The sequence below is a fragment of the Pinus tabuliformis genome, chromosome 4_2 (assembly GCF_031772625.1).
Source record: "Pinus tabuliformis cultivar Carrire ecotype Pingquan chromosome 4_2, CPIR1, whole genome shotgun sequence".
NCBI lineage: Eukaryota > Viridiplantae > Streptophyta > Pinopsida > Pinales > Pinaceae > Pinus > Pinus tabuliformis.
The window spans coordinates 625,855,924-625,881,414 of record NC_142304.1 but is presented as its reverse complement, the minus strand read 5'-3'; the positions used below and the strand labels follow the sequence as shown (position 1 = coordinate 625,881,414).

The following is a 25,491-nucleotide window of genomic DNA, read 5'->3' as shown; positions in this document are numbered from 1 at the left end:
CATGACACGATCTCTACAACTAAGACTTCTCTAAGGAGAAAATTTGAAAAAAACCTAAGTAACCTCGAGAAGGAGTAGTAGGAGAAATGGGGGGAGGTTTCAATGGAAGAGAACCCACTGACAAAAAAATAATTCATCAACATCCTCCTATGGTAAATATTTTTCTAAGACATCAATGGATGGGCTTCTTTGAACAGTTGAAGGGGTATGATGTTGATATAACTCATGAATTTTCCATGGCACTAAACCCTTAGGGAGAAGATAATGCCACTACTATTGTTAGCAGACTTTCCATCTCTTTAAATGTTGAACTCATAAGTAGAGTCGCTATCTTACCCTTAGGAATCCGACGGAGCAAGAAGGATAAGGTAATTTGTGTTACAACCAAGAAGAAATTCTTAATTTAGAGAAAAAATCCTATAGAAGACAAAAATGGAGTGAGAAGAGAAATCTTACCTTACCTCTGGGATGAAGTGTCTTATCATATCCTCAAATACATATATTATGAGGGGAGCTTGATCATTTTTCATGCCTATCATTTCATGCTACTCCATGAGATGAGATTGAAAGTAGAATTACCTATTCCATAGAGACTCAGTGTTCCCCATATCCTCCTACTATTTATCATTGAAATGATCCAAAAAGTGAGGGAAGGGAAGCACCAACATATTTCCCACCATGGCCTTATTCATCTTATGGGTATGGATGCTCTAAGTCACCTATGAAACCATGTGCTATGGATTGATTTTGTAGACATAGCCAGGGAAATTTTCGTTGAAACCCAAGCCATCACACATGAAGAAATACCAACATCTTGCATTGCAGGTAGGGAAGGAAAGAAGGAATAAGAGGAAGTAGCAGAAATAGAAGAAGAAGAAGAAGAAGAAGAAACTAAGGAAGGAGAAGGAGAGAAACAAGGAACAGAGAAAGAGAACCTTGGGGGGCATCCAAACCTCAAGAGATAGGAAAATAAGGATATAAAATAAGCCTCTCTCTAGGGAACATCAATAAGAAGTGGCTACAACATTGGCCACATTGGGCACACCTATCAAGCCCAAAAGAAGGCAGCAAAGGTAAGGTCCCTTATACTTCAAAACAAGGAAGATCACTAGGATAAGGTAAGGGAAGCCTTAGTCTCCTTCAAAAATCCCTATCAATATTGATGACTCAGTAAGAAACAAGGAGGAAATGGGACTTAGTAAGGGAAAAATTGAAGAAGTCACCTCTCCTAAGGCCAAAACCAAGAAACCTATGCTACCTATGGGAAATGCCACCACTAGGGAAGTCACCTTTAAGAGGCTCAAGACACAAGCTTCCCTATTCAAAAGAAGAGATACAAGAAGAAACAAAGCAACTACAAGAGAAACAAGGGTTGCTATAGGATAGATAGGGGTTACTACAGGAGTAGCAAGAGTTTTTCTATAGGAAGGGGAATCCACCCCAAAAGAAGATGAAAAGGGCCTCCAAGGAATCCAAGAGCCTAATCCACAACCCAATTTGGAATCCTACTATAAATTTGTTGAGGGAGGTGGGATTATACATGAGAAATTCACCATCCCACCCTTCTTTGAGTTATAGAAGGAAAGAAGCAGAACACATAGATGGATGCAAATTGCAAAATGAAAAAGTGTGGAAGATGTGGGCATCATGGATGAGAAAGCAAATGAGATGGGAAAGGAATTGAATGATCTGAAACTAAGGGAGTCAATCATGAGAGAGCAGCTATAGGCAAGAAACACAAGGGTAAGAGAGAAACTACAATAAAAAGAGACACAACTGACTACTATGGTAACTCTATCTATATAATCCATCCAATGCAAGAAGCCATCGAAGTCCTATGCCATTTTCCTCAAGGAGTAGTGGCTACAGTTCCAAATTAAGACATTTGCATAATATGGATCCCTTCCTTTCCTAGACAATAGGAAATTCATTGAATTTGCAAAGGACAAAGTATTGAGGATAGAGACAAATTGGCTAAGTTTAACCGACATAATCTGATCCTCACAGGCATGAATTTATGGGACCCCAACTCAAGATTAGGAGACATGCAATTGATGGAATTAGCCTCCTAGTTGACCCATGAGGAGATAAGGGCTAAATAAGTGAAAAGGGTGATGACAAAACAAGAAAAGGAACCCTTATTTAACAAAGCAGAACTTGTGAGGCCTAAGGCTATCATCAGTAACCACAAGGCTATCATCAGTAACCACAATCTCATCTCCTTTGGTCCTGAATTTTCCCCTATGTATATAGTAGCCCAATAGAATTCCATCCTACATTTTGAGGACACTTTTAGGATGGTGGGGACAAAAAATTTTACAGTCTTTCCAAGGAAGATGGAAGGTCGTGCCTCATATTTTACAAATAAGATAATATCACTCCCCAGAAAGACTAAGGAATTCATTAGAGGGAACCCCACTATACAAAATAGTCATGAAAAGGCTGAATATTAGATGGATAAGACTCAAACTCACTCCTCGTGTAGTATTGGGCCTGCAAGAAGGAAGAAACAAGGCATAGGAACAAAAATAATGGACAGACATAGAGGCAAATGCAGGCTTCCATCGAGAGCATGGAATACCATATGAGGTTCCTTGGAATGTCAAATAGGCCATTGGGACAATGAATGAGATTCATATCAGTGAATGAGTTGCTTAAAGGGTGAGAAACACCTTCAGTGGGGAGATGACAATGGGTCCCATCAATAGGTATGTTTTGAAGTTCAATGTGTTATCCTCCAACCCTTAAAAATCTCCTTTTCTCAGATTAATTCAGATTTTTAACCATAATATGCTAAGTAGGAAGACTAAAGGGTGTTTTTCATATTGTATGGCCTAATGTGATCAATTTGTAGGAAAATAAGCATTTTTGGAGGCATTTACTATGCAGGGGCTTGATGGAGACAACCAAGAGAGAATATAGGGGGCTTGTCCACCTCATTAACTCTCTAAATCAGCTTGAGATCATAGAATCCTCACTCATAGCTCGAATTCACTAGAATCATAGGGACTCCAAGTACAAGTGAAGATCAAGGGGGGACTAGCTCCATAAATCTCGAGATCTTGGAGGGAATCACTCCTCTTTTCAAGGGAGTTTCCATCAACTACATTTTTGTATAAATAAACCAGCCAAGAGGCTCATTAGGATTCAAATTTTGTTGCAGCTAGGAGTAGCTACTATGAGCCTAGTGCTTGACATTGTCATTCTTATTTTTCATGATGTATGTGACTATCATTTTCTGTTAATGAGAATTTTACTATTGGTCTACATCTAAGTTAGTTTTGGAGGGTTGAAACCCTTGGTTTTGGGCCCAACCCATAGGCTTTAGTCCCTCTCTTGTATTTCTTTCTTGTTCTTGTTTCAAAGTATTGTAATTATTTCATTGTTTCAATAGATGTTATGTCATAAAATCTTGTAATTGTAGGCTTGCCTATCGACTCCCTTATGGGAAGAGTGATTGGAAAGATCCACAATATAAACTCAAAAATATTTGTTTATGATTTCTTGCAAATTGTTAGGTATTAGATTGAAATCTCTCTACATGTCTATTCTTTGAAACTTATGAGTTAGTAGCATTGGTTTAGAAATTGGAGTTGTGTTGTAGGTTAGATTAGACTTCAATAAAATTCAACTCATATTTTCATGATTGTTTACTTTGCTACAATAATGATCATTCGATGCATGTACTTGGCTAGTTGTAGGAACTGTGCTAGTTTGTGGGGGTGGGAACACCTTTCCACATCCACCTGGACCTTTCCATATTTCTCTTACGCACCTCACCTTGCTTCCAAACTCTGTATCTGAATTCACTTCGTTAAGGTAGATGAAGGACACCGTGGGAATCAACTCTAGTGCAAGATAGACCTATGAGGGGTGCTAGGCTTGACTAAAGGGTTCCCACACCCTTAATTCACATCCTTTTACCTTCATGAACCTTCCTTTGCCTTCAAGACACAATTTTTTTCCTTAAAAATCTCTTGGACCCTCCTCCTGCATCAAAATAGGACCTCCTGTAGCACCTCCTGTAGCAGACCTATAACATTGTTTTCTTCAACCCATTTTTCTCCATACTTTGACTCTGGAATAGTTAAGTTGAATAGTTTCCCCCACACTGTGAATTGATGGTTAGGAAAAACTCTAGGATGACTCCAACCTCATCCTTTCATCACTGCAACCATCAAATAAAAAAACATAGTTAGAATTAGTAGTTTTCTTCATAGGTATGTTAAAGATTGGATTCCTCATTTTCAAGCAAGTGTGAGTAGATAAATGATGCATGCAAGTAGGTTATTGATTTAAATTAAGTGTGCAAGTAAAGTAGCATGATATACTTCTGCAAATAGATTAACCTTTTTCCTTTCATGCAATTTCAATTAGCATTTACATTTGATGAATGACATTTTCACCTTTGTAGTTAGAATCATGTTCGTCTATGATTTCATAAAAAGTTTTCATTGTAATTAGTTGGAGGAGAGGTTTCTGAACACCTTAATCTAATTTCATAAATGAGAGTGATATGAGTAGAACCTAACCTGTTGTGCATATAGCATTATCACATCTAAGTTTGTACAGAGCCCAAGTTGGCAATGTAAGTTGAAAAGCCATTAGGAGTTGCAACATCGTTTATACAATACCAGGTCTCATCAGGCAGCTTGACTTTCTTGAGTTCCTTAGGAAAGTAGTCACTCGTCCTATAAGGATGGTGGTGGTGATGATGATGTCCCTTAGACGAGGAACTAGAGTGATACCCATACATACTAGTCCTCCTATTAGGTGTGCTCAATGATCTGCCATCTCTTATCGTGTCCCCTCTATCCAAGTTGTATCTTGACCAAGGCCTGCTACCATAGGTACCATTAGTCTTCTCTTCTTTCTCTTGACTAATCCTTAACTGCCCCTGTCTCTACAAGTCTAATAAACTCTAAAGGATGACTGCATTAACCTCTGCCTATTTTTCCTGAGTCCTTACAAGTCTTTCTTGAGCCTAAACCAACATGTCATTGTCCTCTTTGCAACTCCTTATTTCTTCCTTCAAACTCCTTAATGTATATGCTATATCAAGAGAATACTCATCTCCTTGCTGCCCAACTCATCTGTAGGGAGAGTCATGTGAACTATAGTCTACCATTTTTCTTGTCATCTTTGATTCTCTTCTTCCTGCAAGTGCACCATGTTAGATAACCAAATAGATACCATAATAAAAATCATACTTTAATGATGCTTATTGTGGAGGTAAATCCCCTCTGCGGATAGAGGCAATCCCTACTAGCCCAAATGAGTTCTAGTAACAATCAAACAACGCTAACATGCAGGTTCGTAATTGCAAATCAAAGACCGATGATGAGGGCCTACCTGGATTCCCACGCTAGTACTTGTAGAAGAGTCGTCGGTCTCGTTCCTTTGCTCCGACTGGTCACAATCCCCACAATCCTCATGAACGGACACCTGCACATGCAAAGAACGACACAAACACAAGCATAAAATCCAATAGATGAAACTATATATCAATTAGAAAGGATATAACTCAATCATCATTACAAAGACAATAAGAGTGGAACCATAATGATAGTCGTCTATTATTGATAAACAAAGAAGAATACAACCATAGTTCTGATGTCAAATCCTTCTCAAGAGGGTCCAGCCAGCATGTTCCTCAAGCATTCACCCTTGAAGATAGATCTCCCAAAACAAATCTCTCTCACTCACAAGTTTCACACAAGATCAAAACACTTCACAACCTTCCTCAAGCTCTCAAACAATCCCACACTTGTCACACCAGCTACCTATCAAGCTCACAACACTATCAGCAACACTCCAAAGACTAAGAATTCCAAACTAGCAGCTCATAGCAATGGTGAAAGCTTAAATAGGAGAAGGAGTCTCCATGAATGGTGGGAAGATGAGCTTATCTCCAAGGAAGGTAGCTCAAATGACGGAACAGTCATGCCAGAGAAGGGAGGGCGACATAAACAAGGCCAACAACTAGGTCTGGAGTCATCTGGAAGGCCGACTGTTAGAACAAACTCGCCCAGACTGGATCATCGCGGGTACATAACTGTACTGGAGCGCTGACATCGCTATTGCATAATGGAGAAGGTCATGTCATCGCGATAAAATAAAAGCAATAGTGGCGCTGTCTCATGAAATCCGATCATCGCTGGAATCACGTGTACTTCCGCGATGACAGCGTGTATGGTCTGTTTTGGAGCACTCATCAGTGCGTTTATTTTGACAAGAGTCGCGATGATGCAGAAACTTTGGCAAAGTGGGTCATTTGGCAACACCAGAGAGCATGAGCATGAATGATTTGGACTCATGACACAATAGGAAGACTGGGATGAAGGCAGTGACAAATTACTATGTAACAGATGCCCCCTAAAGTATGAAGCCCGAGAGAGTGGGAGGGGTGAAATGCTTTACGAAACTGACTGAACTGGAACATCGCCGGGAAGAACCTGCACGCAAGTACAAATGATATCTCTGACAATGAATTACATGTAGTCTAGGCATGGGCGCAGCCATCCAAAAGACATACGAGATAGGTCAGTGGTATGGACACAGCCACCCAGCTAATGAGACCATGATGATAATAAAGGTATGGTCGCAGCCATCCATCAACGAGTCATGTAATCATAAAACCAGTCCATGCAGCCCGAATACGTGTAAGCTGAGTTCGGGGTCTTGAACCCATCCGATCATAGTACAAATCCTACCATGTGAATAGAGGTGTTGAGGTCAATCATGATAGAATATCGCTTGATTATCAGCCAATGATGAAAACCGTTAATAAGCACGAGAGAAACCACGAATAATGCCAATGGATCTCAAGGTACTGTCTAGTACAATCCACGAAGTGTGAAAAAGGGAGCTGAAGTCAAACACTCGTGGAATCACCCAATCGACGACCAATGATGAAAGCCGACCGTCAGGTGCGAAGAACTTGCCATTGAGGCATGCAAGCTCTAAGGTACCAAAGGGGATCTCTAGGTCAATCTCTTGGATAGTGAGCTGATGTCGACAGGAGACGACCCGTCTTAGGAGGGCCATAATGTTTCCCTCATCAACGACGCAAGATAAGGAACAAGTGGTAGATGGTGGAGCAGAGTACCAGAGGAGGAGGCGAGGGTGTAAACTGCAGAGGGATTATACTCTTGAACATATCGGCGACATGACTCCAGAAGGGGGGCGGCAACATTCAGGCAATGATGGAACAGAGGCATGAAGGAGGCGGCATGAATCACATGAAATAAGGCTAGAATGATGACCCAAACCTGCGGAAGGCAAAATGACGATGTATGGATGACCCAACCCGACAAAAAGCAAAAGTGTCGATGTTCAAGAGTTGCGAGCTACCATAGACAATCAATGATAAACCTGTTTTTGAATCCAACCTAGTAATAGTTTTAACGAGCCCTAGGAAGGAGAAGCTCGAGTCTCGTCATGGTGACGAGTCCAATGTCGTCAGGGTTTAACGAGTCCGACATAGGTGAAACTCGGAGTCTTTTTCATGTTTAGAGAGTTTGAAAAGGACACGGAAAAGAAAACTCCAGGGGGGCCATTTTTCGTAAAGCTGTGTCTCTCGAGCCCGAAAAAGTATAAAACAATGCTCGAAAGAACCGCCCGACCAATACGATCGAGGAGTACTTTTCGTAAGTAGTAACTTCGACCCGAAAAAAGCGGTCAGAAGCACGTCGTTTCGTAGCCAATAACGAGTCTGAAACGACAAAAACCTGGCGATCTTTTTAAGTTTAAACGGTCGAAAAAAGAGCTTAAAAGTGACCGCCTCTCATTTCTTTTAACGAGTCAAGAGGGAAACTCGGCCATCTTTTCATGTTTCAAGTCGGAAAAGAGCTTAAAGACAAATTTTCAGGATCAAGTGCGTATAAAACTGTTGTAATTCCACCACCTGAGATCCTGCACAAAGAACACTGCACACGTAAACCCGTTCAAGATAATATGAACAACACGCATAAAACGTAGTTAAAAACCATATTTTGACCATGCATATAGCAAAAACCATGATAAAAACCAACACTTATGGAAAATAATATTTAATTTCACAAAATTACCATAAATAGGGGGGTTAAACCATATTTTTTTACCATTGTTACCATTGAGCCATTGTGGAGTGACTTGGAGCATTAAGGTTGGCGAATGAAATTCGGCCACGTACGTGCATCATTCGTCCCGAAACCAGTTCCAGGTAGACACACATTGCCCTACGCTCTAATTTGATGTCTTTTTACTGCATTTGACAGTGGGATGTGGTTATTTGGGTGATTTTTTGAATTTGCATTCCGCTCTCGGTCATCGCGGGTTTCGCCATCGGGTTCGCGATGACCGATAAAAATTTCCACAAGCCACACCCGGATCAGCGCGGAAAAGTGATGTACTTCCACACTGACCGGGAAAAATAACACAGGCGCCCATTATCAGCGCGACTGTTTTAAAAATAGTCGCGATGATGCCGCGCGACAAATTTTTAATAAAATTTACGTTTGAAACTTTGCAAGCAGGGCACTAATGAGATTTTTGGTCATGCAGGGTTATAATGGCATTCGTCTGGCAAGAACGCGCTCATGATAACGATGATATAGTGGCGTTTGCTGATGCCGGGTGCTGGAACGCATTGCGGGGGTGCGGATTACTCAAATTTTTCTTAACTCCATGCTTACGGGCACAACCTGACCTGGTGGAGCTACTGATCAGGGCCTGGAATCCCACGGATGGGAAATTTGTCATCAGAGGCTGGGATATTGAGTTTGATTCTACAGACATCTATTTTTGATCGGGCTGTCCCGTCGAGGTGAGAGGCCCATTCTGGAGGGGTGGCGAGCCGGGGGTGATACTTTAGATATGTTGATGGCTCAGGTGTGCCCATAGGCACGCAAGTCGAGGAGCGGAAAAGTGGCAATCCCTACGGTGGAGGACATAATCCTTCGTGCGATGCTTTTCATGGTGACATGGGTAGCGAGCTCCCAGGCCCAACATGAGGCCTTGAAGACCCATCTCCGACTGGCCCTCGAATGCCTATATCCCACCATGTTTAACTGGGCAGGGGCAGTAGCGGCAAGCATGAAGAGGCAACTAACCAACTGTCGTCGCGATGAGACGAAACAGTTCGGTTATGGATCGATCTTTCTCCTGCTCATGCTGGAGCAGGTGCCGGCACTGCAGTTGCAGGACATGGCTTTAGACGCACCCAGGCCACGTGAGACGAGGGCCACACTATGGGCTCACGTCATGCCACGAGGAGGTGGCGGCCGACTAGTGGCATGGGGGACAATCTTCTGAGAGTGGTTGGAGCGACAGACGATCTTCGTGGAGGATTGGTCATATGCCGGCATGGATTTCCGCGGAGATCCTGACATGCAGCTGCCCGCTGGAGAGCAGTGGGATGACGGTGGTAAGACACTTGATCTCATTTTTTGATTTATTATTTTTATGATGTTTTTTATTTTTTCATGTACACGTCCTAATGACGAACGCTATGGTATGCATATGTAGGACCAGTGAGACCCCTTGGACTGGCTCCAGAGGCACGGAGGGACGTGTACGGCATTGGAGCTCTAGCCCTGGCTCCTCCAGGAGATGACACGATGGAGACAGTGATCCGGAACCTTGAGGGCCTGCTAGCAGGGATTCCAGACTACATGGGGATAGAGGAGGTCCCCATAGCGTCCCAGATCCATACAGTAGGAGTAGAACCCAGGATGCACCGCCTGTTGAGGCGGGTGGCACGAGCGGCTGTGCAGTATAGGGAGCACAACCCGCCGCAGTAGATACCTAGGTCTTTATTTCCTACTGGTGATTTTTTGAGAGACATGTGTCTTAGATGTACAGAGAACACAAGCTCTATTTAGACATGTACACTTATTTTTTAGCGCCTCGGTGCGCCACACGATATATATATATATATATATATATATATATACATATTCCTATGGTCTATTATTATGCTTTATGTGCTTGCTTGTATGATGTTTTGATTATATGTTACGTAAATGTCTGTCCAATACATGGTTAGCCAATGCATCAGATAACGTGTGCAATCGTCGTGGAATATGATGATATGTAATGAAATCAAAATTCCTCTCTAACAATTTAACACGTAAATACAACCTTAAAATGCGATGGTCTCTGATGAAATATCGTCCATTGAGCTGGTGGACAACAAGTTGAGAGTCCAGGTTCACAACCAATGTACGAATATTGAGATTAATTGCCTCAGCCAATAATTCAATCACAACACTATATTCAGCGACATTGTTTGTGGTACAACCTAAACACACACCTTGAAGATCTATCAACTCACCGTGAGGATCGTAGATCACCCATGCCGCAGAAGACAAATTGCGAGTGCTACGGTAGGCACCATCAGTGAAACCAACGTAAGGTGCACCAGACATCTGCACAAGAAGCAAAAGACACAATAAGCGGAAATCATCCCTTCACACCAAGCCAAAAAAATGAAAACACACGCACACAACACACCCGCTAAAACACACGCATGTACAAACCGAAGTGCATGGAATTCACGCATAGCAGCTCATAGCAATGGTGAAAGCTTAAATAGGAGAAGGAGTCTCCATGAATGGTGGGAAGATGAGCTTATCTCCAAGGAAGGTAGCTCAAATGACGGAACAGTCATGCCAGAGAAGGGAGGGCGACATAAACAAGGCCAACAACCAGGTCTGGAGTCATCTGGAAGGCCGACTGTTAGAACAAACTTGCCCAGACTGGATCATCGTGGGTACATAACTGTACTGGAGCGCTGACATCGCTACTGCATAACGGAGAAGGTCATGTCATCGCGATCAAATAAAAGCAACAGTCGCGCTGTCTCATGAAATCCGATCATCGCGGGAATCACGTGTACTTCCGCGATGACAACGCGTATGGTCTGTTTTGGAGCACTCATCAGCGCGTTTATTTTGACAACAGTCGTGATGATGCAGAAACTTTGGCAAAGTGGGTCATTTGGCAACTCCAGAGAGCATGAGCATGAATGATTTGGACTCATGACACAGTAGGAAGACTGGGATGAAGGCAGTGACAAATTACTGTGTAACAATGCTCATGGGAGGCTTATCTCATATGAAAAATTAGTCCACATTAGCATGTACATGTATATTCATAATCATATCAATATATGGACATCATGCATGACAATACCAACTACATACCATGACCTCATGCATGACAAACATAACCATGAAAATGCATGCATAACCACATGCACCTAGCCCATTAGGTCAAATTATTTGAATCCTGGCTCTGAAACCACTCTGTAACACACCTCCTCTCATATCTACCCACTTTCACTAGCTTTCCCAGGGTAAACATGAGCTGAGGGGCTACTATGACATGAATCAACCTCCTAGATGACCTTAAGGAAATGGAGCTGACAAAATAAGACCTTACTGACTTCCCTCAAGTGCTATAGGACCCCAAGGAACCAACCAACCATTCTAGTTGTTCAGCCCCTCAGATAACTTTCTTTTTCAGTGAACTAGACCCCTAGTCACTCCCATGACAAGGCCTCCAAGTGACTATAATCCTCTAATACTCCTAGAGGCCTACTTCTAAGTGACTATAGTCCCATTCAGGTAGTACTGTGCCAGTGACTGCAATATTTAAGCCACTTTTCAGGGCTAGGATCCAGACCCCTGCCTAGAACATAATGAAACTTCCAAAAATGATAAATAACATAGAGACAAAGGCTCTAACACAAAACTTACACAAGGACATGACCTAACCTTGTCTAACCATGACATTCATTTCATCAAACACATAGTGAACATGCAACCGACATGTCATGAATGCATATCTGAACATATAAATCTAGAACTTATGTGAGGTTTACCAAGGACTAATTCCCTCTCACAATAGCTGCAATAATACCAATTAGGTCATGCATTCATTAACTAGTCATTCATCAATTAAAAGGTGATAAGATCCATACTTAAAATTGTCATAAAACCATGCTTATAACCAACATATAACAAGATCGTCAACAATAATACAACATCCATTAAAGCCACATAATAAAAAGTACATCTACTCATAAAGAAAATAGGAACTTAGCTCTTATTAAGCATATGAAAAAGCCAACCAAGTCAGGGACTTCCACGTACCACCCAACCATAGATTGGGTTGAATCAAACCTTTCTTTCAACCAATCACCCTCGTGCAATATTTTAAGCATGAATGTTGGATACCATGGGATAAACCAATCCATAAAATACTAAGGGGATCCAACTATTAAACCACCTCCTCCCTCACACTATCATGATCTCACCTAAACCAGTCTCGAGATTGCAAAGCCAAACGAAGCTTAGATGCCTCATAATTCTTTCACCATCCCTTGAGGAATTTTCATATCTCCACCCACCTATTGAGCGCTTCCTAGAGAAAACCATCTCCACCCTCAACCCTTGGGATTTTCTTGAGACCACCTCACCCAGATCCAAAACCTTCCGGAAATCTAAAGCTCAACAAAGAATGAATCCCATCACACCATGGCTATCCAGAAATGGAAACGCAAGGCTAAAACCACTGTCGAAACCTGACAAAACCCATGTGAATGACATCAAATGAACCAAATACACACATGCATATACCATGCATGCCAAAACTAGCTAGAAAATCATACATGCAACCTATCACTTGTAAGTATTCTCACTGAAGCTACTTGATCCAACCTTTCCTTGCTTGATCCTTGCTTTCCTTGTCCTTCCTTTGCTTTCCTTTTCCTTCTTTTGCTTTCTTGCTTTCCTTCTCTTCATGGTGCTCTTCTCCCCTCACAGAATAATTCCAAAACTAAACCTAGAAAAGGCCCCAAACTAATGCTCTAATGTCTTTTACTATGGATGCCACTAATTTCTTCAATTTCCATTATTCTTCCTTCAATTTTCCTCTCATCCATTTTCCTTTAGTTTCATAAAATAAATATCAATAATGCGTTCATTTTCAAAGCCTTTGTCATGCCCTTTGCAAATTTCCCTTAGCCATAATAAACAACAAGTGATGCCCACTACGATGCTTTTCCCAACATCCGGCTTGGAATATGTGTCCTATGACCTTGGTCTTATTTTTCCTTTGTTAACTTTATTACATGAAACACTCTACTATTTATTTCATAAAAAATCTCATACATGTTAAGAAATAATCTATGAAAATTTTAAATATAATATGTTCCAAGAAATTAAAGGAGAATCAAATCAAATTATAAATTTAATTAGGTGAGGTCTAAAGTGAAAATGATATTCTATTATAAATTAATACTTTAAAGGTAAATATAACAGAAAAATAATTTAGACGAATTCCAAATTAATAATGTTTATCCTAAATTTACTCAAAAATATTTAATAAAATTAATATGAGAAATGGTTAAGATTCAAAAACAATGTTTTTGTAGAAAGAAATTTCTTTGTATACCATACCAAGATAACAATTTCTTGTAGAAACTAACCATAAAATATAAATTAATTTGTTTTGCCATGTAAATATGTTACTTAACCTAAATTAAGGATTTTCTATGTTAAATATCTCAAATTTGTAAAGATTGTTACACAATCTGTTTTTGGAAGATTAAAAAAAATTGGAAAAAATCTACATTTTTAAGAGGTGTACTTTTCAAATCGACGATAAATTTAAAATTAAATTAAATTTATATGTTGGTTTATTATTTCATATTTCCTCCCATATATAAACAAATAAATTTCATGTCCGATTCAAGATAAAACATTTTATAGCATAACATGCTCGTATAGGATTAACATTTTCATCAAACATCACCACCTTCAATCACTATTACATATTGGCTCTTCAAGCATGCTTAGTCACTCCAGTGCTTCTTTTAATGCTGAAAGAATTGTCGTGCAATCAGAGCCGTCATGAAATAGGAGGCTTAGCTCCTTAATCGTAGGATCAAACGAGTTATGCATGACAAATACATGGCGCTATTCCGAAAATAAAGTAAGAGCGGCCCATAGCACCACTTGCTAAATTATTGGAGCTACAGTTTCCTTCTCATACGACTTATAAGGTCACGTTGATTTTGAGCGAAATGCTGCAATTATTATCCCCGACATAACTGTACCGTAAAGCATTAATTGAGAGTTTGTTTCTATAGACTAGCGCCGACATAACTGTACCGTAAAGCACTAATTGAGAGTTTGTTTCTATAGACTAGCGTAATCTATGGCCTTATAAAGCTTCTAATATGAGGGTTCAGAGGAATCTATTAATCAGTCATACAAAAGTACTTTCACAGCAATCCTCGACTAGTCATCCAAATGCAAAATACCTAAAATTATTTTTATAATAGCATTTAATATTCCATAAAATCTGAAAAACCTAAGAAGTTAGGTTTAAAAAAAAATTAACTGAAAAACAAAATAAGCATTGCAACTAATAAATATTCTGAAATAAAGTTAACAAATATTCTAAATTAAAAAATAAAAAATAAAACTAAACTTACAAGTAAGGTGAAACAATTGACTTCTCTACTATTTTTTAATTTCTAAAATAAATTCAGCAAAGATTTATTAACAGTCAGTTCTGACCAGTGACGGACATAATTTAGAAACCGAGCCTTAGGATTGAACTCAGACACATCATTAGCTATAACAGCGGGGACCAGAATGCAATTTTCAACCATCATTGCAGTCAAACACATCAGTAACTACAATAGCCGAAACAATAAAACAAATTACAACAGTCACGCAAAATATGCTGCATATTTGAAGAAATCTTGCCATGTCAAAATATTGAAAGTTTATATGCTACAGCTCTAACTGCGTTATAGAGCTATAATTGCCTTCACGATATACAAATAAAAGCTATACAGTTTTAATTAGCCCATGCAGAGCTTAGAAGTCACAGGCTGTTTCCGGTCTCCATGGCTCAGAAAAATCGTTGTCAAATAACATGCCTGGGATTATAAATTCTCTGTTCATATAATCCTGCGGTCGGTTCTCATTCCGGGCACTCACGTACAATGCAATTAACTGCTGATAGCATTCAAAGTCATCCTCGAAGTGCCAATTTTCACCAAAGGATTTAAGATCCGGGTTCTCCGACAAAACCGCGGATGATTCCAACGCGGGGCTCGGGGGAGTCCCGAGATCGTTGTTCGAGGCATCCCGGATAAAAGAAAGATCAACTCCCTTGTCCGAATCTAGGGTTTGGCCTTCACGGTCTCTACAAATATCGGAGCCCGCCGAATTATCCACAGAATTGGAAGTTAGATAAGAAGAGCAACCTTGGGCATCACTCCCTTCCATCAGATTTCTCATGACTCTGCTTACAAGCTCCTCATTTGGAGTGCATTCCTCTTCTTCTTCGTCTGCTAGGGTTTTGTTTAATTGCACTAGATCAAGAAACCGATCCGTTTCGTCACCGTGGAAGCGTTTCGGCTCCTGGACATAAATGTAGGGCGCCAGACCCTCGGGCTCACGGCCCCGTTTTTTGGGCGTCTGAAAATCCATAATTGTGAGGCGGCCTGGAGATTTGTACAGTGAACACAACGGTGGTGTAAAGCCGACAGGAGAGATCGACGATCGTTAAGTAGCAGGGCATAACCAGATTCAATATATAGCTCTACAAACTCCGGAGTATCTCAACTTTCAAACATGGGCACGCGGACCTCCTTACATATAAAAGTATGCCGCATTTGGTGGAATTCGAAAAGTCTCCCTGACGGCGGGCTTCGGTCCTCTCTGCTGGCCGCCTTTTTAATGTTGGTGGCCCGTCTTCTTCGCTACGAAGGTGTCCATCTTGCCGGCCAACCTTTTTAAGATTGTTAGTACGTCTTCTTCGCTACGCAGGTGTCCATCTTTGAATCAATAGTTCGGGCAAGACTTTATGGAGGACAGTTTCCACTCGTGGGGATGGCGCGGCCACAGATTTAGCTCGTGTTTTATTGAAACCTGATTTGACCTTAGAGTGGAACTATAATAACCACGGTTATATTTAGGGTTTCGTATTCTCTGTGGCTTTTGCGAGTCAGAAAATGGTTTGCCTATAAATTAGTATATTTATAGATCTATTTAAGTACATGTATTATAAGCATGGATTGATTTAACATGAATGGAGAGTATCAAACAAATTTGTTTATATTTATATTTTTTTAGATTGTAAAATATAATGTATAATTTTTTATTATTTAAATTATATTTTTAATGTTATATAGAATATATGGAGGACCAAATTATAAAATATTGACACCATTTTAAACATTTTAATTATAATTTTTATTTTTTTTCCAATAGCTCTATATGATATATACATTCTTTTTTAAAACAATATGATTAATATATATATTTCACATTAAAATATTTTCCATAATATGTATATAAAGACGTTTTATGAGTGAAAAATAAAATGGTATTTTTGTTAATAGAGTTTAGGCTTCTGTGATCCATATTAAGTTAGAGAAAGATTTCGGCGAAAATCACATGGAATGTCATTTGTCGACGCGTTTCGAACCAACCAGTGTGGTTCATCGTCAGGACAAGTTGAAGAAACAGATCTAGCTTAGCATGTCATATAGACCGAGCAGAGCCTCCAACGGCTAGTTTGACCAAACCGCTAATATTGACCAAAGGACCAGGATCAAAATAATAGTTAATCAATATATGTTAATATATATTGATATTAATATATTTTTAAGTATATGTTAATATCAATTTATATTAAAACATTTTATTTAGAACCGATATTGAATATTTTGTTATATACAACATTAAAATATTTTCTTTTAATGATTTTTTTCTATATATGTATATATATATGAAGTTGAGTTCGACATAAATTAGTTAACATAGATCTTCAAATAGTTCATTTCAATCTGATGTTGAAGAACACGTGTCAACTTGGAGCATCACACACGAAATTACATATTCCGGAACAACCAAAAGTGGCCAGAATCCCAATAAAAAAATTCCAAAAAACCTATCCGCTCATACGAGGTTGTAAAACGAATTTCTCGGCTAAAATACAGACGAAAAAAATTTCTCAACATTTTTTCTACCTGTAGATATTTTTTTTATTAAAATGATCAAAATGATATTAAAGTAAAACTTATTAGAAACCCTCAAATTTAACTAATATTTCAAATTTGAAATTCCTACATAACCATTCCAAGCATAAATGTGGGATCTCATAGGATAAATCAATCCATAAAAAACCAAGGAAATCCAAAGGTTAAACCACCTCCACCCTCACACTATCGTGATCTCACCCAAACTAGTCTCGAGATCACAAAGTCGAACCAAGCTTGGATGCCTCATAATTCTTTCACCATCCCTTGAGGATTTTTCCTGTCTCCACCCACTTGTTGAGGACTTCTTGGAGAAAACCATCTCCACCCCCAACCCTTGGGATTTCCCTGAGACCACCTCACCCGGATCCAAAACATTCCGACAATCTAAAGCTTAATAAAGAATGAATCCCATCACGCCATGGTTATCCGGAAAAGGCAAGGCAAGGCTAAAACCACTATTGAAACTCGACAAAACCCATGCAAATGAAATCAAATGAACCAAATACACACATGCATATGCCATGCATGCCAAAAATAGATAGGAAATCATACATGCAACCTATTACTTGTAAGTATTCCTACGGAAGCCACTTGATCGAGCCTTTCCTTGCTTGATCTTTGTCTTTCCCTTGCTTTCATTTTCCTTCCTTTGCTTGTTTTCTTATCTTCTCTTCTTGGTGCTCTTCTCCTCTCTCGAAATAACTCCAAAACTCAACTGACAAAAGGCCCCAAAATAATGCTCTAATATTTTTTATTATTGATGCCTATAATTTCTTTATTTTCCATTATTCTTCCTTCAATTTTCCTCTCATGCAAATTTGTGTCTCTTCACCTTCCTCTTCTCCTATTTTCCTTTATTTTCATAAAATAAATGTAAATAATGCCTTCATTTTCAAAGTCTTTTTCATGGCCTTTGTCAATTTCCCTTAGCCATAATAAACAACAAGTGATACCCATTATGATGTTTTTCCCACATTCAGCTTGAAATACATGTCCCATGATTTTGGTCTTATTTTTCCTTTATCATCTAGTGGCTACAACCATCCTCCAAAATTTTGAAATGCATGCAAATTTCAGAGCCTACCTTGGACCTTGCGATTGATCATCCTTGGTCACTTGTTGGTAAGATGATGATTTCAACCTCCCCTCGTTGATCCTAAGAGTTGTTCGCGTTGCCATCTTTATGCAGCATGTGTCATCTTTGGGCATAGGGACTATTGTTTGTAATGAAAAGGGAATGTGTTTTTCTTCAAGGGAATTGTGTGTATGAGTGGTCGTCATCACATAGACATGTTTCACTCTCACTTCACGAACTCTTGTCACGAAGGTTGTTGCATCAAGCAAAGTATATCTTATGCATTTTGGATGGTCTACGTTGTGTCACTGAGTGTTCGTGTGCGATCACAGTCAAGTGCTATCAATGTTTACATATGTTTTGGAGTGTTTTCTTCTCAAAGGTGTACGAAAAGAACCCACTTTCAATTGTGGATGACAAACAGTCTCAACAGTAAAAATGGTTGTAAAACAATGTGGATTTGCAGTAAATGATAGAAACAAAACCCGCCAAAGTCTTCATCTATGCAATAGAAATAGTTAAACAACAAAATGAAATAAGTAATTAAGCGCAAATAACTCCAATAACTCAATGAAAAACGGATATAAAGAATAGATTTTATTATGTGACACATGTGAAGGGAACCAATGATCTTACCAATCCCCCTCTATGGGATGGGTTCTTGTTTATCCTCAATGTCTTCATCTCTATAGAGTCTCTCCTCTCTATAATCTGTAAACCCAACAAAATATGTTTGAGCTCAATAGGAACTCAAATGGAAAAAACAAATGGGAAGCAATAGTGATTATAATAAAAGTTACAGTAGTGAGCACAACAATGAAAATGATCCAAAGTGAAGAATGGATGTAAAACCCTCCAATGCAACAATGAAAATGATCCAAAGTGAAGAATGGATGTAAAACCCTCCAATTTATAACAAAATACTGGGTTATTCTCGAATAATGGAAAATAATATAATATTATTAACCAAAATCTAAAATTAACCATTTGGAATATTTTATTATATTTGGTTGGAGGGAAAAATATTTAAATTGGATAAATACTTTTATTTAGATATAATAAATAAATAAATGATTTAATTATCATCTCAAGTAATGTGGTTAAGGAATAATAAACAAATAATGATTTCTTTAAGTATTCCTAGAGGATTTAGTCAAGCTTGACAAGGAATAATAACTAAATAATGAATAATTAATTATTCCTATAGAGAAATAAGATAAATAATGATTTATCTAATTATTTCTCATGATTAGGTCAAATATGACAAGGAATATTAGTTAAACAGTGGTTTAATTAATTATTCCTAGAATATAATTAAATGAATAATGATTTATTTAATTATTCATCACGGGTTTAACCAAAAATAACTTAACAAATGTGGTTTATTAAGTAATTTCTTATAGTTAAAGCAATTTTACTATGGTAAAATTTTCCCTACATGGTGTACTTCGATCAATCTAGTAAGTTATGGCTAGATGTTCAATTTTTGGTGATAACAAATTGCCCCCCAACGTATGAGTGTTAGGAGAAAAAGGTATGACCGAAGTATGTTATAAGGACACAATCACTAGACACCGAAGGGGAGTCAAAGAGAGAGAGTGAAACCAAAGGAGTTGAATTGAAAGAGGATAGTGACTGAGGGGGTGAGACCAACTAAATGATGTAAATATCCTTTTATGATTTGGTACATGATATCACATGAGGCGGGGGAGGCATACCCATACCCGCCAAGATAACTGAGTACAAATAATAATGTTGCGCCCAACAAAATGAAACTGAGCTCTAAAGTACATGTTGAATGGTACATGACATGCTAGCATAAATGAGCCAGATACAAAGTATCCCATATACATAATGAGCTTGGAAAAACATGAGCCAGGACTGAATACAATAACATCTAAGTACAAGAGACATAATGGCCCTTCCCTCAAAAACTAGGTGGGAGGGAGGGTATAACAACCAACGAAGCCATGTTCAACATGAAAGGGCTCTGTAAAACTGAATGGATCATCTGAAGGAGACATGCATGCTATGAGCACTGCAAGTGGCAGGAACCAAACCCATCAAATCTACGGAACTACATCTGAGGTTGTAGCATAATATGAATTCATCTGGGCATGTGGGGGGCTACCTAAAGGGCCACCCCCTCATGAGGTCTGAAACATCTCACAAACACCTGGGAATCACTAGTACAATTTGTTGCATCATTGTACCATCAAGTGTATGAATCACAAGCATGAAACAATCAAGTCAAAGGGCAATGATGATTCCCTTCGCTTGATTCGAGGCACCAAACAAGAGTGGAATATGGAACCAAGATAGACTGCCCTTTAGGCTGTTCTTCTGGAATAGATGTACCGATGTTGATAGAATAAGACCTACCATAGGTGAGGCAATGAGGGTCCTAAACTAAGACACGACGGAAAATAGTAATCAGGTTGATGGACTAACACCAGGGAAAATGGGGAACATGTGACTGAGGGACAAACAGATAATTTCCCTTATCATAACATAAAGTGCATGGTTGACCTAGCAGCGACTGACTCGAATTTATAGGGGATGGTGGATAGTATGACTGAAGAGAAAAATGGGAAACACAAGATAAATGGTATGTAAATATGGATGGAATATTGTGACATGATACAATGACGGTAAACAACCTCCATGGATGCAAAGGTGACTCATCATGGATGCTTTGAACAAGGGTGACTCGATGATGCTGCCAGACAGAACAGGCCCGATGGGAACCTTAAAAACATGAGCAAATGTTGGTTTCTCATGATGCAAATCGACATGTAAGATGACAAGCACCAAGGGAAGGTGGTCCCTAAAGTACAAGAGTTGCATATGAAGAAATTTCATTTTGAGAGGCGGTATAGTGGTGCTTCATGGAAAAAATGGCTTCCTGGTGAAGTGTCAATTTACTAAAAACTGAAAGAAACCCATTAGAGTACTCTGTGAAATATTTCCAATGGTGCTGACGGTTCATCAAACTAATATAAAGTCTAGTTGCAATGTGTGACAAAAAAACTATGGGTTTTCATAGAAAAGGGCTTTTTCCCTCCAATTTAATTCAATTGCTAAGTGAGTTATGGTGAATTTGGAGAGGAGGAGATGGCCGTAAATCTTGTGGAGATGGTAGCAGACAAACTGACTAATGGAATCGATATCTATAGTGACTAGGAATGGGGACAGGCGGATCCCCTTGTTTTTGTTTTGATAACATGCTATGGGCATGTATGATGTATTTAGAGTAGTGGACTCCAAACACTTGTATTTTTTATATGTCAATACATAATGTGATTAATCGTTTTTTATATGATGATTGTAGTTCGCCCTTTGTTTTGGTTATAGTTGTCATCTGTGGTATACATGTGATAAATGCAAATCTAGAATATTATATACAATGGTATCTACATAGCTATTTTGGGATCTAGGAACATGACTGAATGTAATGGAATCAAATTCACATACCAAAAGATTAACTCATATATATTTTCTAAGAATGAATTGGTTATGCACATGATACACACCATTCAATTTCATGACAAGTAGCAAGGAATCTAAATGAACATGAAGATGAAGGATGCGATGAGAAAGGGCATCGACTAACAAACCTATCACTACATCATATTTGGTTTGATTATTGATGGAAGAACCAATGCACAGGCCATTAGAGTGAACTAATGTATGCAAAGGGGTAAAAATGGCCCAAGCTACCAAGGCTAAATTCCTAGAGAAGCGACTCGCACCGTCGACATAGCTGATATACAATGTTCATGATGGATCCATCTGAAAGGTGAAAAAGACAATAAATGAGAGAATGCAAGCTACCTAAATGCATGGCAGAAATAAATACACGCAAATTAATGTTATGGGTAAAATTTTTTGAAGTAGAGTGCATTGCGAGGATTAGGAATAAGTTGGCCTTCGAAATCCTCTAGAAGATATGCACCCTTACCCAAGTCCTTACAAATGATCTAAGGTCCTAGCCATAATGATGAGTGAGACAATGATGAAGGATACAATCAACACTGCGATGATAAAGGTCATTGTCGATGAGAAGATATTGAGGGGCCTGGTATCGAATACGTCTGCGATCATCACGAGTAAGATGGGGAGAAAACTTCTGGGTTCGCAAATATGGTAGGAAGTACGCACGATGGTGCATATCATCCCAAGGATAATCAGGGGCAGTTATGGATTCCATGATGTCCTCATCAAAATGGAAGATGGGAGGATTGGAGGAAAAGAGACTACATGATGCAGCGAAACTACCTGGTGCATCATCCCCAGAAAGAAGGTTCACATTCACAACGTCTGGAGTGGTAAACGAAGAGCTTGTAGATGTAAGAGCTACTGATATTGAGACTTGACAGCTCAACGAGGAAGGTTCGACAGAAGTGCACGTGGGAACCTTAGAGAGGTTTTCCAGCGAGGATCTCAAGGATAACGACAAGTAAATGATATGGACCATAGAGTCCATCATATCGACATCGGAGGGAGGGATCATGATGGTGGGACTAGATTCCCCCTATTCTAGTGTAAGAGTGGGACCAAAACTCACAAGAATAGGGCTAGATGACCCACTAAGAGTGGCCTAGAACTTGTGAACTGCCTGAAGGCATTCATGAAAGTTGTCGAGATGAGGACAATGATGGCTATGATGGTCATAGTTATCACACAAAGAAAAACGATGATTCATGCATAATGATTTAAGTTTCTTTATAGAGTCAGGTGAGGTAACATGGACCACCGACATGTTAGACTCAGGAAACGTATCGTTGGCTATGGACTTAAGGTGAGGGAGCTCACGATAGTTATTGGTGGCATACCCAACAACTTCACACAAAGCCCAATGAGGTGTCGACTTTGTAGGCTTAGGGGTAGATGACGTTGTCTATGGAACCTTGTCCTTAGGTTCCTTATTCTTGGCTTTTCCCCCTATCCAGATGCTTTTGCAATAGGAATGGGTTCCTGTTGAGGTTGTGGTGGAACTGGAGTAGCGACAGGGGTCGTAGAGACTAGTTGAACCGAGGTCAAAGCATGATATGGTCTGAGCCGACCAGGTGGAGTGCTCACTAGAGGATCAACGTACCAAACTGGGATCCCCAAAGTCATATTAGGGAGACTCAACGAAGCCATGGCAGGGACAAAAAATATTCCAGGAGGAGCAAACAAGAAAAGTATCAGTCCTACAGTATAATGTCCTGGTGGAACAGTTCCTAGATGGTTAAGACCTGGAGGAAAAGTTCCTGGTGGGAACAAAGGAGAGGCACCCACAAAAGAAGGACGTCCTCGAGGAGCATATCCTTATGGTTCGGATGAAGTTGCAACAACAGGGTGTTGTGGAACCGATTATTGACCAGAGGTACCAGACTTCTTTTGAGCAGCCCGTGCTGCTTATAACATGAAAACATTCAATGAGCTGGGCTCAGAGATGGGAGGCAGAGAACTAGGGAAAGCACCCAACATGGTGGAATCTTTGTAGACTCTGGGTGAAACACCGGTGAGAGGGGTGGTAGACTACTTGTCGGACATCGATGAGATAATTAAATCATGGGAGGTCAAGGATGACGGCTCGTAGTATGTCAATTTATTGATAGTGATGATCTTCCCTTCATGGGGGAAGCACATATTATGGAAAACCACAGACGCGATGACCAACATGGCATAAGTGTAACTACGACTCAATAGAATGTTGTAATCTAGATGGGCATCAATAACCTCAATGTCTATAGAAACATTCTTACTCGCAAGAGTCATTGGACAATTGCGATACATGTCGAGAGGTTGGGAGGGGTGACCATCCCAAGCATGCAAAATGATGGTGGATGGGGACATTTCGGGTGACTTGTGTTGCTTCCAAATAACAACGGACATCACCTAGGTGGATGCACCTTCATCAATAATGCATCAGGAGATGACAACACTATAGACTCAGATTGGTATCTGGAAAGCAACGGATGATGGTAATGGAGGATGTTCTGATGCATCAATAGGAAAGACAATCAACTGACTGTCTAAAGCATCTACTAGACCGAAAGTAGTTAGCAGATATTTCTTCTAACATGGGAACGACTGAAGGACCTTCAGCGTCGATATGGAGGTAGGTGATTTCTCTAAGTCTTCTACTATACTGTATGTGTGGGTAACTCGGTTAGAAGTTGCATTACAATGCAATGGCCATTTGGGGATCTTGGGAATTGAATCAACCTTGAGTTGAGGGATCTGTAAAGGACCATTTGATGTCCTAAGAGACTTTGTGGACTCTTTGGTTTTGGGCTTAGTTTTGGACGAAGTCAATGGCTTGTTGTATTGATGTGACCAAGGTTGTAGGTTGACATCAAAGGTACTAACCTCATCAAAATTCATCAAGAGAATCTAGTAGTCACTAGGACCAGAAGGTTGGGGCAGGTGGGCTACTTGACCTTGCTGAGGTTAAGGAGCAACAAATCCTTGCTGAGGGAAAGGATTCATAAGAACGACTGGTTGAGATGTTGCAGGATTCTGAGGTGGTTGCTGCATGGGTGATTGACCTCTAGAAGCTACTTGGGCTTCCCACATTTGGCACATCTGATGTAATAGGGGACACTCATGAGTATAATGGCCATGTACACCATAACATGTAGAAGGCTTGTTCGTATGAACAATCTTTTTCTACTGGGCTGGTTGCCCTATTGTTGGTTGTTGGTGTTAGGTTGGTTCCCCTTCGATTGATTAGGTTGATTACAATGGTTACCCTGGTTACCCTTCCCCTTATTCATTTTCTTCGAATTTTGGGGATTGGTCGCACTCTGTTGTGCATACAGTTGACCCTGAGGGGGTAGTGGTTATTGGGGCCGAGGATGCATGGGAGGTTGTGGTGCTAATGCCTGAGGGGCTAGAGCACTCGACAATGCATAGGTGTAAGATGGTGAAGGGGAAATGGTCCAGTGGATAGGTTGACCACTAGCTAGCCCTGACATCTGCTAATGTGTTTGGGTGAATGCATAATATGTGCTTTGTCTGAATACACATTGGTAGTAAGAGGGGGATAAGTGTTGGAGCAAATGGTGTGCCCCAATGGATAACCATTACTCTACTGAGTATACGACGAAGATGTGAAATATATCCAACGATACTGTCAGCGGCATGAGATGTCCCCGATGCATTGGCACCACCAGGATGAGGGATGTTTGGTATAACGGTATAGACATAACCAGATTGAGCATAAATCAAGTCATATCTCAGAGCGGTCTTGAAAGCTTCTTCCTCTTTTTGAGGAAAGTGAGGTGTGACATTTTTGGCAATGGGCGCTAAAAGAGTCCTAAGAAACCAATCAAGGTAGACATAGTCTTCGAGGGAAGGAGCATGACACATGCCC

General features: G+C 39.8%; 1 protein-coding gene across 1 annotated transcript; it reads right to left on the bottom strand.

Moving 5' to 3' along the window:
* Positions 1-14,832: 14,832 nt before the first annotated feature.
* On the bottom strand, positions 14,833-15,550 carry LOC149170901 (uncharacterized). Its single transcript, XM_089427381.1, has one exon. The coding sequence runs from the start codon at positions 15,492-15,494 to the stop codon at positions 14,877-14,879; it is 618 nt and encodes a 205-aa protein (XP_089283507.1). The 5' UTR covers positions 15,495-15,550; the 3' UTR covers positions 14,833-14,876.
* Between the last annotated feature and the right edge of the window lie 9,941 nt (positions 15,551-25,491).